Source organism: Panthera pardus, unplaced genomic scaffold (genome assembly GCF_024362965.1).
Source record: "Panthera pardus isolate Hobbes unplaced genomic scaffold, ASM2436296v1 HiC_scaffold_16, whole genome shotgun sequence".
NCBI classification, from domain to species: Eukaryota; Metazoa; Chordata; class Mammalia; order Carnivora; family Felidae; genus Panthera; species Panthera pardus.
This window is the reverse complement of record NW_026526721.1, coordinates 68,559,077-68,577,490: the sequence shown is the minus strand read 5'-3', so window position 1 is coordinate 68,577,490 and position 18,414 is coordinate 68,559,077. Positions and strand designations below refer to the sequence as shown.

Sequence of the window (18,414 nt, the reverse complement as noted above, 5' to 3'; positions counted from 1 at the left end):
GGTGGCACCCAAATATATAAAACAGTTAATAACAAATATAAACAACCAATAATAAGGGGCGCCTGGGTGGCTCAGTTGGTTGAGTGTCCGACTTCGGCTCAGGTCATGATCTCACAGTCCGTGAGTTCGAGCTCCGCGTCGGGCTCTGTGCTGACAGCTCAGAGCCTGGAGCCTGCTTTGGATTCTGTGTCTCCCTCTCTCTCTGCCCCTACCCCACTCATGCTCTGTCTCTCTCTCTCTCTCTGTCAAAAGTAAATAAACATTAAAAAAAAATCTTTAAAAGATAATCGATAATAATATAATAACAGGGTATTTTAATACCCCACTAAATGATGGACAGATCATCCAAACAGAAAATCAACAAGAAAACAGTGGCTCTGAATGACACACTGGACCAGATGGATTTAACAGACATATTCAGAACATTCCATCCTAAAACAGCAGAATACACGTTCTTTTCAAGTACACGTGGAACATTCTCCAGAACAAATCACATATTAGCCACAAACAAATCTCAACAAATTCATAAAAACTAAAGTCATACCATGCATCTTTTCTGATTATAACACTATGAAACTAGAAATTAACCACAAGAAAAAATCTGGAAAGGATATAAATACATGGATGTTAAATAACATACTATTAAACAATGAATGGGTCAAACAAGAAATCAAAGAAGAAATCAAAAATTACATGAAAACAAATGAAAATGAAAATACAATGGTCCAAAATCTGGGATATGGCAAAAGTGGCTCTAAGAGGAAAGTGTACAGGAATACAGGCCTACCTCAAGAAGCAAGAAAATTCTCAAATAACCTAACTTTATACCTAAACGGGCTAGAAAAAGAATAAACAAAACCAAAACCATCAGAAGGAAGGAAATAATAAAGATTAGAGCAGAAATAAGTGATATAGAAACTAAAAAAAGAAACAAAAAAAACACAGTATAACAGGTCAATGAAACCAGGAGCTGGTTCTCTGAAAAGATCAACAAAATTGATAGACTTCTAGCCAATTTAAAAAAAGACAGAGGACCCCAAATAAACAAAATTACTAAAGGAAGAGGAGAAATAACAAGCAATACCACAGAAATACAAACAATTGTAACAATATTATGAAAACCTATATGCCAACAAATTGGACAACTCAGAAGAAATGGATAAATTCCTAATTTTTTTTTTTTTTTTTTTGAGGAAGAAAGAGTGAGAGAGGGAGGGGGGCAGAGAGAGAGGGAGAAAGAGAATCCCAAGCAGGTTTCATGCTGTCGGCCCAGAGCCCAATACAGGGCTTGAACCCACAAACCATGAGATCATGACCTGAGCCAAATTCAAGAGCCCCACGCTTAACCAAATGAGCCACCCAGCACCCCAAATTCCTAACTTTTAATTGATGTTTACAAAAGTTAATTCACATTGACTTGTTTCTGACTGCATATTAACTACAGAACAAATAGGGCTTTGCTAGGTAGTCCCAGGAAAAGGCTGGGTAGATATCTTTTTTAAAGTGTCTAGAAAGCTCAAAATGGAGGATCCTATTTTCTGGAGAATCAGAAGACCAAGGGCTTAGAAAATGAGAAGCCACCATAGTAGGAGTGAGGGCCAAACAGGACCTACTGAAAATAAGCAGTAGCTCTGCTCTCTTTGGAACCCACACTAAGCTGAGAGTAAAAGGATAGTAACTTTTTTTTAAAGCTCTAAACCCTTCACAGACAAATATGGGAGAAGACAAATGAAAATAACAGATTTTTGGAAGACAGAAAGCAAAAAGATAAATGGGCACCTGACTTAGAGCACAGAAGCTGAAACCTGACTTCCTACAGAGAAGGAAGCCATAGAAAGCAGGCCAGTTTTGTCCTCAAGAATTCCTAAAACGCTAAAGACTGGAGGAACCCGGTACCTATGAGGGGGTCCTTAAAGGGGATATAAGGTATCAACTCACAGATGGAAACCAAGGTCTTTTAGGTCAAAGAAGGTCAAAAGTCCAACTAGAAGACTAAGAGACAGGTGGGATGGAATAACTATGAATTAGGACAGACCAAGGTCCAGAGTCCAGGTCAGTCTGAACACATCCTTAATACCCAAAAAGTGCAGAAATGAGGCCGATCCTAGAAAGACATTTTCTTGCTCAAGCAGTTTTAAAGACAGATAAGCTTCTTCAAATTGTTTGTCCAAGAAGCCAAATCGTTTAGACTTTCCATAATGAACCTTCTTAACGGATGCCTTATATTCATTTATTTACAATAGAAGCTCAGTTAACTAATTTCCATTTAATCCAACTTGCCCAACTTAACCACAATTTTCATTCCTCTGTAAAATAAATTAGATGCCCACACACTTCTGAGTTGTACATTTACCAGCAGTCAATTGGGTTTGTTCTTAAACTTACTTAGCCAGTTCTACTTGCAACCGTAATCACATAATTTGATTATTATATAAACCAACAAAAATTGAGTGATAAAGGGAAAAGTAGTTTCTGCTATGGAAAGCAAATTAAGACTAGTGGCCATACATGGCAGACTGAACACTCAACATTTATTTCCTGCCTCCCCAAACCCCACTAAGATGAAAGGACAAAGGCATAAACCCACAAGGGCAAAGAAAAGAGGTGAGACGGTAGACATCAGTGTTGACAAAATTTGGGGATAGACTAATTGGTAATTATGTTTGCTCTTTTTCTTCTCTGCAATTGTCTGCAGGAGAGCAAGCCTCAAAGAGGAAGCTGAGTCCTACCACAGAACTAGGCAAAAGTAGAGGAATTAGATTGACTCCCTCTCATCTCTTCCTCTAGCCCATATGGCCCTCTGACAACCCTGGCAGAAAAGAGGATTTTCTAAAGTTAGGCTAGAGAGGCCATGGACAACAGGCCCAAGTGAGATGGGGGTGAAGCAACTTGGAAAACACAGGGCTCAGGGGAAAGCTACACACTAAACCTTGAAACTCCAGCCCTCTCCCCCTGTGTGGCTGCCAGTACTCTGACTGCCAGGCAAGACCAGTTACATAATTTGCAGGGCCCAGTGCTAGAAAAAAGTATTAAGAATTTCAAGATAGTGACATCAGAGCATTTAAGCAAGTGTGAGGTCCTTCTAAGCACGGGGCCCAGGTGACTACACAAGTGTGGACCCGTGAAGCCAGCCCTGCTGCAGGGTATTCCTGCACAGGCAAGAGGTTGGAACATTTTTCTTTGAAAATTGGGCAGCATGAAGAAATAACCCACACATGCTGTCATACAGGAATTTCTCAATAAAACAGCCCAATTTTCATCCAACTATCAATGTGGGTATTTTATGCATTTGAGGGTGATTTCTGTGTGGAAAAAAAGATTCATTGGAAACCATTCTGGGTTTTTTTTAATGTTTATTCATTTTTGAGAGAGGGAGAGAGAGAGAGACAGAGCACGAGCAGCAGAGGGCCAGAGAGAGAGAGAGGGAGACACAGAATCAGAAATGGGCTCCAAGCGCTCAGCTGTCAGCACAGAGCCCAACGTGGGGCTAAAGCTCAAGAACTGTGAGATCATGACCTGAGCTGAAGTCGGATGCCCAACTGACTGAGCCACCCAGGTGCCCCTGGCTTTTTAAGTAAGCTCTATGCCCAATGTGGGACTCGAACTTATGACCCCAAGATCAAGAGTTACATGTTCCATCAACTGAACCAGCCAGGAACCCCATTCTGTTTTGTTTTGTTTTTTTTTTAATTAATATTTTACCTGTAAATGTTGCAGATTTTAAAACCCAGTTCTTCCCTAAACTATTAAATTCAATTTCCGGATCTGATTTGGTAGATTTACAAATTTACCAAGATGTAATACTCACTTTTTTTTTTTTAACTTTTGAACTTCTTTACCCATTTTTCCCATTCTCCACCCTCACCTCAGGCAACCACCAATCTGTATCTACGAGGTTGTTGTTTGTTTTTTCCAAGATTCTACATACAAGAGAGATCATAACAGTATTTCTTTCTCTGTCTGACTTATTTCACTTAGCATAATGTCCTGCAGGCCCATCCATTTGTTGCAAATAGCAAGAACTCATTCGTTTTTATGAGTAAATAACATTCTGTTGTTTATCTGTGACATAATTTCTTGATCCATTCATACATCAATGGACACTAGGTGGTTTTCACATCTTGGCTATCATAAATAGTGCTGCAATAAACATAGGGTGCATATATCTTTTCAAGTTAGTGTTTTCATTTTCTTCAGATAAATACCTAGAGGTTGAATTGCTAGATCATATAGTTTTAAGTTTTAATTTTTTGAGGAACTTCAAAAAATTTTTTCCATAGAGGCTGCACCAATTTCCATTCTACCAATTGTATACAAGGGTTCCCTCTTCTCCACATCCTTCCCAACACTTGTTATTTCTTGTCTTTTTAATACTGGCCATTCTAACAGGTGTGAGGTGATATCTCACTATGGTTTTGTTTTGCATTTCCCTGATGGTTAACAATGTTGAGTGTCTTTTCATGTACCTATTGGCCATCTGTATATCTTTTTTGGAAAAATGTCTATTCAGATTTTCTGTCCATTTTCTAATCAGATTATTTTTTTGCTATTGAGTTATATGGGCTCCTTATATATTTTGGATATTAACCCCTACCCAGATATATGATTTGCAAATATGTTCTCTCATTCAATAGGTTCCTTTTTTTATTTCATTGATGTTTTCCTTTGCTGTGCAGGGGCTCTTTAGGTTAATGTAGTCCCATTTATTTATTTTTACATTTGTTTTGGTGTCAGATTAAAAAAAATACTGTTTTGGTAATACCTATGTCAAGGAGCTTACTGCCTATGTTTTCTTCTAGCTTTATGGCTTCAGATCTTGTGTTCAACAGCTTTTAACCCATTTTGGGTTGTGTGTGTCATGTAAGACAGTGGTCTAATTTCATTCTTTGTATGTGTCTGTCCAATTTCCCCAACCCCACTTATTGAATTTTATTTCTTTTTCTTGCCTAATTGCTCTGACAAGGAATTCCAATATCATGTTGAATAGAAGTGGAGAGAGTGGGCATCCTTGTTTTGTTCCCAATCTTAGATAAAAAGCTTTCAGCTTTTCACTGTTGAGAATGATTTTAGTTTTGGGCTTGCCTTTTTTGGCCTTTATTGCTTTGAAGTAACTTCTATACCCACTTCATTGAGTTATCATAAATGGATGTTGAATTTTTTCAAATGCTTTTTCTGCATCCATTGAAATGATCATGATTTTTACCCTGCACTTTATTAATATGGTATATTACAGTGGCTGATTTATGGATGTTGAACCAGACTTCCATCCCTGATTATATATCAACCTAATGGTTACCACTAATCAAAAACCAGCAATATGCAAAAAAAAAAAAAAAAAAATAGAGAAAGGAATCCGAGTATATCACTAAAGAAAGCCAGCAAAACCATGAGATAAGAGAGCAAGAGAAGAACAAAACACAGAGAACTACAAAAACAACCAAAAATCAAATAACAAAATGACAATAAGTACATACCTATCAATAATTATTTTGAATATAAATGGACTAAAAGCTCCAATAAAAAGACCTAGGGTGATGGAATGGATTAAAAAAGCAAGACCTAGGGGCACCTGGGTGGCTGAGTTGGTTAAGTGTCCAACTTTGGCTCGGGTCATGATCTCATATTTCATGGGTTTGAACCCTGCATTGGGCTCTGTGCTGACAATGTGGTGCCTGCTAGGGATTCTCTCTCTCTTCCCCTCTCTTCCCCTCCCTTACTTGTGTTTTCTCTCTCTCTCATAATAAATATGATCATTTTTAAAAAAAAATTTTTATGTTTATTCTTGAGAGAAAGAGAGTGAGAGAGAGAGAGAGAGAGAGAGCATGAGTGGAGGAGGGGCAGAGAGAGAGGGAAACACAGAATCTGAAGCAGGTGCCAGGCTCTGAATTGTCAGCACAGAGCCTGATGTGGGACTTGAACTCATGAACCACGAGGTCATGACCTGAGTCAAAGTTGGACACTTAACTGACTGAACCACCCAGGTGCCCCGTAAATAAACTTTAAAAAATAAAAATAAAAAAGTAAGACCCTGACATATGCTGCCTACAAGAGACTCACCTGAGACCTAAAGACACATGCAGGTTAAAAGTGAAGGGATGGAAAGGCATTTACCATGCAAATGGGAGTGAAAAGAAAGCCAGGGTAGCAACACTTATGTCAGACAAAATAGACTTTAAAACAAAGACTGTAACAAGAGACAAAGCAGGACATTATATAATCTAACAAGAGAACAATCCAACAAGAAGATATAATAATTGTAACTATTTAGACACCTAACATAGAAGCACCCAAATTCATAAAGCAGCTAATAATAAAAATGAAGTAATTGACAGTAACACAATAATAGTAGGGGTGTTTAAAACCTCCACTTACATCAATGGATAACTCACCTAAACAGAAAACCAACAAGAAAACAGTGGCTCTGAATGAGACACTGGACCAGATGGACTTAACAGATATATTCAGAACATTCCATCCTAAAACAGCAGAATACATTCTTTTCAAGTGTACATGGAACATTTTCTAGAATAGATCACATATTAGGCCACAAAGTTAGTCCCAACAAAATAAAAAAAACTGAAGTCATACCATGTATCTTTTCTAACCAAAACATTATGAAACTAGAAATCAGCCTCAAAAAAAAAAAAAATCTGGAAAGACCACAAATTCATGGAGATTAAATAACATGCTACTAAACAATGAATGGGTCAACCAAGAAATAAAAGAGGAAATCAAAAAAAACCTGGAGACAAATTAAAATGAAAACACAACAGTCTAAAACCTTTGTGATGCAGGGGCGCCCGGGTGGCACAGTCATTTAAGCATCTGACTCTTGATATCAGCTTGGGTCATGATCTCACAGTATGTGAGTTCAAGCCCCACATCGAGCTCTGCGCTGATGGCACAGAGACTGCTTAGGATTCTGTCTGTCCTCCTCTCTGCCCCTTCCCAGCTTGTGCTCTATAAATAAATAAACAAACAAACAAACAAGCAAACAAGCTTACAAAATTTTTAAAAAATAAATAAAATCTTTGTGATGCAGCAATAGTGGTTCTAACAGGGAAGATTATAGCAACACAGGCCTACCTCAAGAAGCAAAAAACAATCTCAAATAAACAGCTTAACCTTACACCTAAAGGAGCTAGAGAAAGAACAAATAAAACACAAAACCAGTGTTAGGAAGGAAATAATAAAGATTAGAGCAGGAATAAACAAAATAGAAACTCAAAAAAAAAAAAAACCAAAAAAACCCCAGTATAACAGATCAATGAAATCAGGAGCTTGTTCTTGAGAATGATCAACAACATTGATAAACCTTTAGCCAGACTCATAAAAAAAAAAAAAAAAAAAAAAAAAAGCATAAATTCCTAGAAACATATTACCCTCCCCAAACTGAATTACCAATGAAATCGAATCGGTAACCAAAGAATCCTATGAAGCCAGCATTGCCCTGATATGAAAAGCAGATAAATGTGCTTCAGAAAAACTGTACTCTTAATCCTTTTCACCTATTTCACCCAGAGCCCCCCTCCCCAGTAACATCAGTTTGTTCTCTAGAGTTAAGAGTCTATTTTTTGGTCTCTTATTTTTCTCTTTGTGCTTTTATTTTGTTACTTAAATTCCACATATGATTGAAATTATATGATATTTGTTTTTCTCTAACTTCTTTCACCTAGCATAATACTCTCTAGCTCCATCTACATTGTTGCAAATAACAACATTTCATTCTTTTTTATGGCTGAGTAATATTCCATGGTGTGTGTGTGTGTGTGTGTGTGTGTGTATACACCACATCTTTATCCATAATTTGGCTATTGGAAATAATGCTGCAATAAACATAGGGTGCATATACCTTTTTGAACTAGTGTTTTCATATTCTTTGGATAAATACCCAGTAGTGGATAATGGATCATATGGTAATTCTATTTTTAATTTTTTTTAGATACCTCCATACTATTCCACAGTGGTTGCACCAGCTTGCCTTCTCACCATAAGAAGTGCATGAGAGTAAAGTACACTTACTATGATGAGCACTGAGTAATGCATAGAATTGTTGAATTACCATATTGTACACCTGAAACTAATATAACACTATATGTTAACTCTACTGGAATTAAAAAAGAAAATTTTAATGTTTATTTATTTTTAAGAGAGACAGACAAAGCGTGAACAGGGGAAGGGCAAAGAGAGAAGGAGACACAGAATCCAAAGCAGGCTCCAGGCTCCGAGCTGACAGCAGAAAGCCCAATATGAGGCTCAAACTCATGAACTGCAAGATCATTACCTAAGCTGAAGCAGGACACTTAACTGACTGAGTCACTCAGGCTCAATTTTTAATTTTTTTTTAAAAAAGAGAGAGAATGGTATACTGCAAAGCAGAAGGAAGAGAAAGTCTGGCTTCCTTTCAATTAAATGACTGTGCACAATGTCTTTTCCCCCAGTAAAAACATGTCCCAGTGAGTTTCACAGATCTTAACTAATTACATTTCTTTTTCCTCTTTCCAGAGGGGACCAGATGTGTTTATTTCTGATGTTTCCTGTGGTAGGTGTTTTTCATTTCTGGCCATCCAGTTCTAAACACACTTCCTATTCAGAGAAAGAAGCTCAAATGTAGGCAAGTAGCCCCTTTCCCTAGAATTTGGGAATGTGACCTTCCAATCAGTGCAGGAGAACCTGACCTTCCAATCAGTGCAGTGCCGCAACCTAAAAATCTGACCCTGGAGTATCACAGGAAGCAAATGACAGTTTTGAATCTTTCAGGGGTAGTAGAAGAAACAGTAATGGCAGTGTTCAATGTCCATTTGTGGCCAGGCCAATGACAGAAGCTGCTGGATACTAACTAGATTCTTCCTGTGTATTGATCTGGTCTCTTTTTTTGGCTGCCTAATTTCCCATGGCTTCCTGTCCATGTTCCAAACCTCATTCATTAGATTTTCCATCAATTTTGTGAGCTATCCATTGATCTTACCATACATTCTTTTCTCTCTAACTAACCTAAGTTGGTCTCCATTGTGTGGGAACCTGGAAATGATTAATACCTTCCCCTTTTGTATGGAAGTTACCTTTTCTATGATAAAAAGATGAGGGAGAGAAGTGCCTCCTAAGCAATTGCTCCTAAGTCAGGTGGCCAGCTCTAATCCAAAAATATCCATTATTAAGATTTGGGTGCTAATCTCTTCTTTACTTTTCTTTATAGTTTTACTACCTGTGTATATATCCCAAATTATACTGTATACGTTCTTTTGTACCTTACTTTCACTCAGTATTTGTTTATGAGATTCATCCAAGTTTTCAAGTACAGCTCCAATTTGTTCATTTGCATGGCTATAAAGTAACCTATTGTAAGAACATATCAAGATTTATCTATTCATTCTACTGTGTATAAGACATTGTATTCAGTGTGAAGCTAAAATAAACAAAACTGTTTTGAATATTCTGGTATATGTAGCCCAAGTGGCATTCAAGGGCATCTACTTGGCAGAGTAACAATCATGGGTTATGTGTACCTTTGACTTTCCTAGATAATGCCAAACTATTTTCTGAATTGAATGCACCAACTCACCACATCAGCAGGCTTCAGGAGTTTCTCCTGCACTAAGCTGTGACTAACAACTGGTGTTATCAAATTGTTTCATTTTAGCCACCCTGGAGGATGACAAACAGCATCTCACTGCAGTTACAATTTTCATTTCCCTGATTAACAATGAACTTGAGGAGATTTACATATGTTTATTCATCATATTTTTTATTTGGTAAAGTCCCTATACAAGTCTTTTGTTCACTTTTTCAATGTGATTATCCCTCACTGATTTGAAAGAGTTTTCATATGTTGTGAAGGCTAGTCCTTTATTAATTATGTGTGTGGCAAATGTCTTCGTCCACTCTGTACTTTGTGGGGGCTTTTGTTGGTTTTATGCTATCTTTTGATGAACAAAAGCTCTTTATTTTAATCTAGTCAAATCTAGTATCATTTATAGTTGGTACTTTCTTGTTTTAAAATTCTTCTTTACTTTTGAGGTCATAAGGATATTCTCTTATATTAATTTCTAAAAGCTTTAAATATTGTCTTTCACATTTAAGCCTATAAATGATTTTTGCTTCTGCTGTGAGAAAGGGATATCCCATGTGGATATCCAACTGTTCCAGCAGCACTTATTGAAAAGCCCATCTTCAAACCATATGAGACTCAACTACAGAGAACAACCTGAGGGTTACTGGAGGGGAGATAGGTGGGACATAGGCTAAATGGGTCATGGGCATTAAGGAGAGCACTTGTTGCGTGAGCACTGGGTGTTGTATTTAAGTGATGAGTCCCTAAATTCTACTCCTGAAACCAATACTACACTATATGTTAACTAACTTGAATTTAAATAAAATGTTGGAACAAAAACAAAAGAAAAACCCATCTTTTCCCTACAGCATCTCTGTCATACACAAAGTGTCTATGTATATTTGGGTCTGTTCGTAGGCTCTCTATTCCACTCCATCAGCCTATTTGCCATCCATTTGCCACTACCATACTATCTTATTTACTATAATTTATAATAAATCTTGATACAGATCAAATTCTCCCAATATCTTGACAGTTTTTCAACCTTCACATTTCTATGTAAAATTTTAATTTCCTTATCCAATTCCACAAAAACAAAAATTAACAAATAACAAAAACCACCTGATGAAATTTTGATCTGAGATTGCATGGAACTTATAAATTAATTTAGGGAGAACTGTCATCTTTACCATATTGGGTTTTTCAATTTATGACTTATAACAGCATTCAAACCAGTCTTAAGGGTTAACTTGCTTCAAGCTTATGTACTGCTTGCTTGCTGACCTAAGTCCCTTGGTCTATAGCAGAACTAAATTACTTTCCTTGTGATTTGCAGACCACTGGCCTTGTGGAGTGAAGGACCAAATCTCCCAGAAGATAATGCCTGACTACACCTGAAAACAGCTGCTGATGATCCCAACAAGTCTGTTCAGTGTCATGTCAACATAGGACTAACGGCCTGGGCACTTGCTGCTCCTGCATATAGCCTCACTCCCGTTTCTCCTGCCTTCCCCCTTTAAAACCCTCCAACTTCATGTGGACAGTGATAATGGTCTTTGAGATGTTAGTCCACCATCTTCCCAAGTTGCTGGCTTCCTGAGTCAAGAAACCTTTCCTCTCCTACCATCACTTGTCTCAAGTATTGATTTTTGAGTGGCGAGCAGCTGAGTCTGAGTTCAGAACTAGTTCCCTGTCCAGTAACCAACTCAGAATGTCTCCACTTATTTTGGTTCTTCCTTAATGTCACCCAATGTTTTATTATTCTCTACATAGAATTGGAACATTAGCACAGAGGCCATGTAATTATGTACACATATTTTAAATTGTTACGTTTTCCTTATGAACTGAACCTTTATCATGATTATCTCTAGTAATGCCTTTTGACTAATATCAATATAGATATAATTGCTGTATTAGTTTCCAATTGCTGCTATTACAAATTTCCCCAAGCTTAGTGCCTTAACACAATACAAACATATGATTTTATAATTCTGTAGGTCAGAAGTCTAAAACAGATCTCATTGGGCTGAAGTCAGATGTTGGCAGGACTATGTTTCTTGCTAGACAGAGAACCCATTTCCTTATGTTTTCCAGATTCTAGAAGCCCCCTTCCTCCATCTTCAAAGCCAGAAACATTACATCTCTCTTTGCCTTTCTTCTACAGTTACATCCCCATCTGACTCTGATTCTTTTTCTGCCTCCCTTGGTGATTACACTGAGCCCACTCAGATAACCCAGGCCAATCTCTACATCTCAAGGTCCTTGATTTAATCACACATGCAAAATCCCTTTTGCTAAGGAAAATAACACCTATAATCTGAGCGTTTGTGTCCCCCCAAAATTCACATGTTGAAATCCTGATCTCCAACACACTGGTACTTTGAGGTGGGGCCTTTGGGGGTTATTAGGAGTGGTATTAGCACCCTTATAAGAGAGGCCCTAGAAAGTTCCCATCGTTAGTCTCTCAATCGTAGCTCTGGTACTAGAGTTTACCCTCAGAGAAATCCTGGCTTTGGCTTTTGCTAACTGATCACTGTTATAATTTCAATGTCCTGTTCTTAACCACTACCAACAGAAGCTTGTTCCCCATTTCTAGCTCCCCCTTTGGAGATCCCTTACTTTCCTGCATATTTAGTAATGGTTTAAAAAGAATGTCATTTTTCTCCAGTCTTTGGGGGTTTTCTTGTTTGTTTTTGTTTTTTTTTTTTTGGTAATGGAATGTAGTAGGCTGTATAATGGCCCCCCAAATAGGGCCCTACTCTTTTTTTTTTTTTTTAATGTTTATTTTTGAAACAGAGACAGAGTGCAAGCAGGGAAAGGGCAGAGAGAGAGAGAGAGAGAGAGAGACATAGAATCTAAAGCAGGCTCCAGGCTCTGAGCTGTCAGCACAGAGCCCGATGCAGGGCTTGGACCCACGAACCGTGAGATCATGACATGAGCCCAAGTCTGACACTTAATGGACTGAGCCACCCAGGCACCCCAAATGGGTCCCTATTCTAATCCCCAAGATGTTACTTATATAGCAAAAGAAGCTGTGCAGGTATGACTACGTTAAGGATCTTGATACGGGGAAATTTTCCCACATTATCCGCTAGAGCCCAATGTAAAACCAAGGTTATTTGTTATAAGACAGCAAGTGGAAATTGAGAGAGTGCAAATTCAGTAACAGAAGCACAGACTGAAGTGATGCAACTATCAGCCAAAGAATGCCAGCACTTCTGGAAGCTGGAGTAGGTAAGCAATGGATTCTCCCTTGGAACCTCCAAAAGGAACAGCTCTGCCTGCACCTATCTAAATCTAATTGATTAATTAACCTCTCCACTTGCATGTCTAATAAAAATTTCAAATTCAATGCATAAAAAACAAAATTCCTGATTTCTGCCTTCATAACAGTTTCCTTTGTAACTCATTTCCTCCAAGGTGCTCACAACATCTCCTTCACTTTATATTCCACATATAATATATACACAAATCTTATCAGGTCTTTTAAAATATGTCCAGAATTCAATTCAGTTTTCATCATCTTCAATCATGACCACTCCAGCCTAAACCATTATCACTATGACCCTGATTACTGCAATAACTTCCTGATAACACCTTTCACCAACTAATAAATATTTATTTTCCACTAGCTCCTTCTACATGGTCTCTGGGAGACAGAAGACTTTATCTCTTTCATTTAGTGCCGTGAACCCTCAATGCAACCTCACTGACGCTCCACTTGCTAGAATGGAGCCACAGACACAGCAATTCATTTAAGATGTTTGTGTGAAAATTAGTTGTAGGAGCCTTTTACAAATAAAAAAAGCAATGAATGAGCGAGTGGGATCAGATGGTTGAAGCAGTTTCCATAAGCCTTCCCTGTTTCCCTCAGCGGACAGGTTTTCTGTCTAAGCCAACACCCTTCTGTTCTTGACCACTGTGGGTGGAAAGTTTCTCGCTCCACTCCGCACCTCACCCTTAGCCGACCGCCTAATCACCTCGTCGTGGTCCCGCCTTGGCGACAGGTGAGCACACATGGCTTGGGTGGGAAGATGCACTTGAATCTTCCAGACCCTCACAAATGACACTGGATCCTTGGCCACACGTGCGACTTCAGTCGGATAGTAAAAAAGGGACACTTCTCGTTGACTTTCACTGTACCAGTAACTTGAAATTTAAAAGCCAGGGCAGAAACCTTCAGAGACTGAACCTTCAAGCTGGCTTCTGGGGAAAGAGCAGAGCGCACTCGCCATAAAGGCTCTTCTCTACTGGTCCCTGGGGTTGATGGGAAGCAATATTCGTATGTATTACCCTGACCCAAAATGGCAGGTTATTAGATCACGTGCACAGCGGTGACGCTAGAGCCACTGGAAGAAGCAAGATGAGAAGGGAGAAAGAAAGCATCATTTTCTTGATCCACCATGGAGGCAGAGGTTATAGGTGAGAGAATAGGGACGAGGAAGCATCCAGATGGCAGAAACTGCGGGCTTGGCAAGGGAGGCCATAGGCGACACTGACCTAATCCAAAATGGCTCCAGAGGTTATAACCGGGAGCGCAAAAAGAGGCGGTGATTACGGTGATCAAAGATGGCGCTGGCGTCTGAAGGGAGGTGACGGGCGGGGGGGTGCCAGGAGTGTCTTTGCCCTCTTCCAAGATGGCGGCCGTCGTGGGCCCTGTCTCTGGCTCCGCCCCACGGTCTCGGCCCCGCCCCTCCCTCGTCCCTCCCTCCGCCTCCTCTCAGTGCCGAGTCCGGGCGGTGGTGTTCTCGCAGGGAGAGCGTGCTCGGGGCCCTTGACATGGCGGCAGCGGCGGCTACTGCAGCGACAAAGGGGAATGGGGGTGGGGGGGGACGGGCCGGAGCCGGCGAAGCTGGCGGCGCGCGGAAAAAGAAGGGCCCAGGGCCTCTGGCCACGGCGTACCTGGTCATCTACAATGTGGTGATGACGGCGGGGTGAGGCCAGGGCTCGGGGAGGCGGGGAGCGAGCCTGGCCGGGGAGGGGGCTCTGCGGCCGGCGGGGCCTCCGGGCCCCCGCGCAGCGCAGCCCGGGCGGTGGGTGTCTGGGTCCAGGCTCCGGGGCACTGTGGGCAGCCGAGCGCTGAGCCGGCCCGGGTGCCTGCCCGGAACTCCCGTCTGGGCGAGGGGCCGAGCAAGTTCTCAGGGACTGGGTGTGCCCGAGCTGGAGTTCCCGGGCACCAAGGGGGTACGGGTTTGAAAGCCGCCCTGGGGCTGGTCCCCAGGGCCTTTGGAAGGACGGGTGGGCTGGCTAGGGGTCGGCTATCCTGCAGCGCGGAGGAGAGCTCTGGCGGCAAGTCACGAATGCGAGCCATTTCCCCCAAGGGGAGTGGAGGGAGCTGTGGCTGCAGAGTGACCATATATTTAGGCGGCTGTTTTCAAAATCCAGACTGAGCTTTAATCTGAAAGGTAGTGGAGAAGCGTTCAAAGTTTTTGACCAGTGACATGAGCAGAGCTGTGCTTTAGATGAGTTGAGACTTTTTAGGAGGGATTGGGGTAAGGAAGAAGGAATTGGGGAGGAGGGCAATAGACCCTCCAAACTGGTTTTACCTTCTCTTGTTTCTCCCTCATTTCAGCCCATCCCTTGCCTCAGCAGGTTTAGTTCTAGTTCTGACACTAACTAGCTATGTGACCTTGGATAAATCACTTTGCTTTTCTTGTCCTCTGTTTTTCATCTGTAAAACTAAAGAATTTGGGTTAGGTGGGCTCCAAGTTTCCTCCAATTCTTTGATCCCATAGTTTTGGTGAGGAAGATCACAGGATCAGACTATTTGTTGTTGTTTTTTTTTTAAGATTTTATTTTTAAGTGATCTGCACCCAACGTGGTGGGGCTCAAACTTAGAACCCTAAGATCAAGAGTCGCATGCTCTGCCAGCAGCCAGCCAGGCGCCCCTGTTACGTGTTTTTAATTCGTATTCATTTATAAAAGATTTTCCCTAACATTTTATTATGAAAATACTTAAAGATGCAGAAAAGTTTAAAGAACTCTATGGTGAACATCTAGTTTTATTTATTTTTAAAATAGGTACTACATTGGCAGGTGCGTAATTCAAAATATTACCTAAGAGCATACAGTGAAACTCTTTCCTCTCACCCTTCATTTCCACCCAGATCCCCTCCCTGGAGGCAGCTAATTTTGTGATGCTTTCACATCTTCACATGCTGATACAAGCAAATATGTACACACACACACACACACACACACACCCTTTTTTAAAAATGCTAATGTCTTGTTAGCATTTCAGCACCTTGCATTTTTCACCCAAATATATATAGAGAGAGGTTTGTGGACTTGATTGTTTTATTAGAAATGGCTGGTGTTGAAATGTAGTTTCAAAGAGATGGTGACTTGCTTGACTAGCTTGAGATCATGGAACTTGTTAGCCGGAGATCTATATCTAGAACCTATTTCTCTTGACTCACAGGCCAGTGAAGAAATACTACAGATGCAAGTTTTCTTTATCACATAAACCGTCACAGAGTGACTTTTAAAAGAACATTCTGGAATGTGTGTGTATTTATATGTAAATTCTTATCAGCAAGGGCATTAATGAAAACATTGGACTGTAAAGAGATTTTAAGGTTCATTGGGGAAAAAGGAAAGAAGCCTTTATTCCTAGGTGATAGAGAGTAGGGAGTGGTGTCTTAAGCCAAGAAGAGAAATTGGGATTTTGAGAATAAAGTAGGCTTTTTTTTTTTTTTTTTTTTTTTTTTGTAGGCTGCTAATGTTGAGACAGTTACACCATTCAAGAATTCATTTCTTTTACAAATTCTTATTTGATGTCTTTGTATGATAGTTTCTGGAAATAACATAGATCATATATCCCACTGCCTGGTTGAGATTGTACATTATTTGGGTAAACCTATTGTTGCTTTCAAGGAGACATACCTTAATAATAAACGTCCATTTGTTTCACTATGGAGCTTAACAAAAAACTACAGGGCCTGAGAAATTCATTTTTGAGAAGGACACAACAGAAATGTAACATTCCTAGTGATAGGCCTAAGTGTTTCCCTGTTTTGTGTTTTGTATTGATCTGGATTAATTGATTTTGGGAAATTGAGCTAAAAATCCTTTTTTCTTTAAAAAACCCACCTTTTATTCTTATTTCATTTGCAATTTTAAAAGAATAGGGTATAGGTATGTTTCTGTGAGATACTTGTGACAATAGTTTAAAACCTCTTTTCTCCTCCCTATTATTATTACAGACCCTCTGACTGCACAGGCCATTTAAAATTTTCCTTTAACAGCTTTTTTTTTTCTCTTGTCTTAGACATTCTGGCACTTAATTTAGCTGCTCAAGGACCAATTTAGCTTATTCTCTTCATTTTGGCCTTGTTCTCAACAGGCAAGTTTGCCAGAAAGCTGAGCTCCAGATGGGTGAGGTGCCACTGTGCTTTTGCAGAGCACTCTTGGTTGGGTGTTGGTGGTGGTGCATTACAGCTTGGCATTTGAGGGCTATAGTTGATAAATCCAGGATGCTGATTCTTCAGGTCGCCTTTAGCAGTATCTGTTGTTGCCAAATTTTCAATTACCTCAGATCCCCACTTTTTTTTTTTCTCTAATGGCTCTTTTTTTTCCCCTCTTTTTCACAGGTGGCTTGTTATAGCAGTTGGTCTGGTCAGAGCATACCTGGCTAAGGGTAGCTATCATAGCCTTTATTATTCCATTGAAAAGCCTTTGAAATTCTTCCAAACTGGAGCCTTATTGGAGGTAGGTACTCAGATTTGTTGTTGTTACTGGTTTCTATCGTGATAAAATAAGAAACACGCTACTGAATTATATTGAAGGAGCCATAACTCTGTTGGATTTCCTTTAAATTTGAGAACTTGCCTCACAGCATTCTATAATGTTGATGACCAGATTTATCTTTGTGACATTCTGGATAAGGCAAACTCTCATTGAATTTATATTACCTGGAATATATTTTACATCCAACTTCTATTGGAAATCAAATGAAACAAGCTTATAAGAGGATTGTTTTTAATTCTAGGGAAATCCTAGGGAAGTGTTAGCAAACTCAGATCCTCTCAGCAGCCAGCTTATGATGGAAACAGTGAAGCTGGTAAGTGTAGGATGTTAGGAATGGTATATCTAAGAAACAGTAGAGCCTATATAAATGCATCAAAAAATTTTTTAAATAAATGTTCATTAATTTCCCTGTATGAAGAATAACACGTATCTAGTCCTGTCTCCTGTGGTCAGTATACGTTAGAGTTTTTGAGTTGCAAGTGACAAAAACTCAATGCAAACTATTCTGAGCAAAAAAGGAATTTACTGGCTTTATAGTTGATAAAAATAAAGGGTTAACTTACAGAATCAAAGGGACCAGCTCAGTTATGAGACCCCAGGATTGGATTGGACTTTGTCAGACTCTTTCCACCTCTCATCTGTGTTTATGTCTGTTTTCTCTTTGAATGTTGGTCTAAGGCTCCCCTACTATAGACTGCTTTCTCCACATGGAGAAGTTCTAGGGAAGGGTTCTGGTTGACCTTACTTAGACCAGTCACTCTTGCCTGTGATGTGAGTTAGTTGATTAGCCAGGTCTAGGATATAAGCCCATCCTTCTGGCCAAAGGGACTGTAAGCTTTGTTCATGGAAAAGGAGGTATAGGGTAGCTTTGGGCGCATAGTTAATTACGGTTGCAACAAAGATCTGGTATTCCGTTTCATTTCACTTAGCCTCCAGGACAAGCCCATCATGTCATTTGGAAGGTTATTACCTTTCACCTCCAGGAAATGACATGCAACACCTTAAGCTCCCACCTTCACATTTGAAAGCAGAAAGTTGTTTTCATTTTTTTTTCCTCTCAACAGAGGTTTCAATACTGTCCATATGTACATGTTTCAGGCAGATGGTATGGAAAA

At 39.8% G+C, this 18,414-nt stretch overlaps 1 protein-coding gene across 2 annotated transcripts in view; it reads left to right on the top strand.

The window, feature by feature from the left end:
- The first annotated feature begins 14,273 nt into the window (after positions 1–14,273).
- The window catches only part of HACD2 (3-hydroxyacyl-CoA dehydratase 2), a 103,158-nt gene continuing 99,017 nt past the window's right edge, over positions 14,274–18,414 (top strand). Inside the window, exons 1-2 of one of the 2 annotated variants that reach the window (XM_019448602.2) lie at positions 14,274–14,484; positions 17,143–17,260. In XM_019448602.2, the coding sequence (XP_019304147.2) occupies positions 14,330–14,484; positions 17,143–17,260 (273 nt within the window). In that variant the 5' untranslated portion in view covers positions 14,274–14,329. The remainder of the gene's footprint in view (positions 14,485–17,142; positions 17,261–18,414) is intronic. The other variant, XM_019448601.2, reaches the window with a different exon arrangement.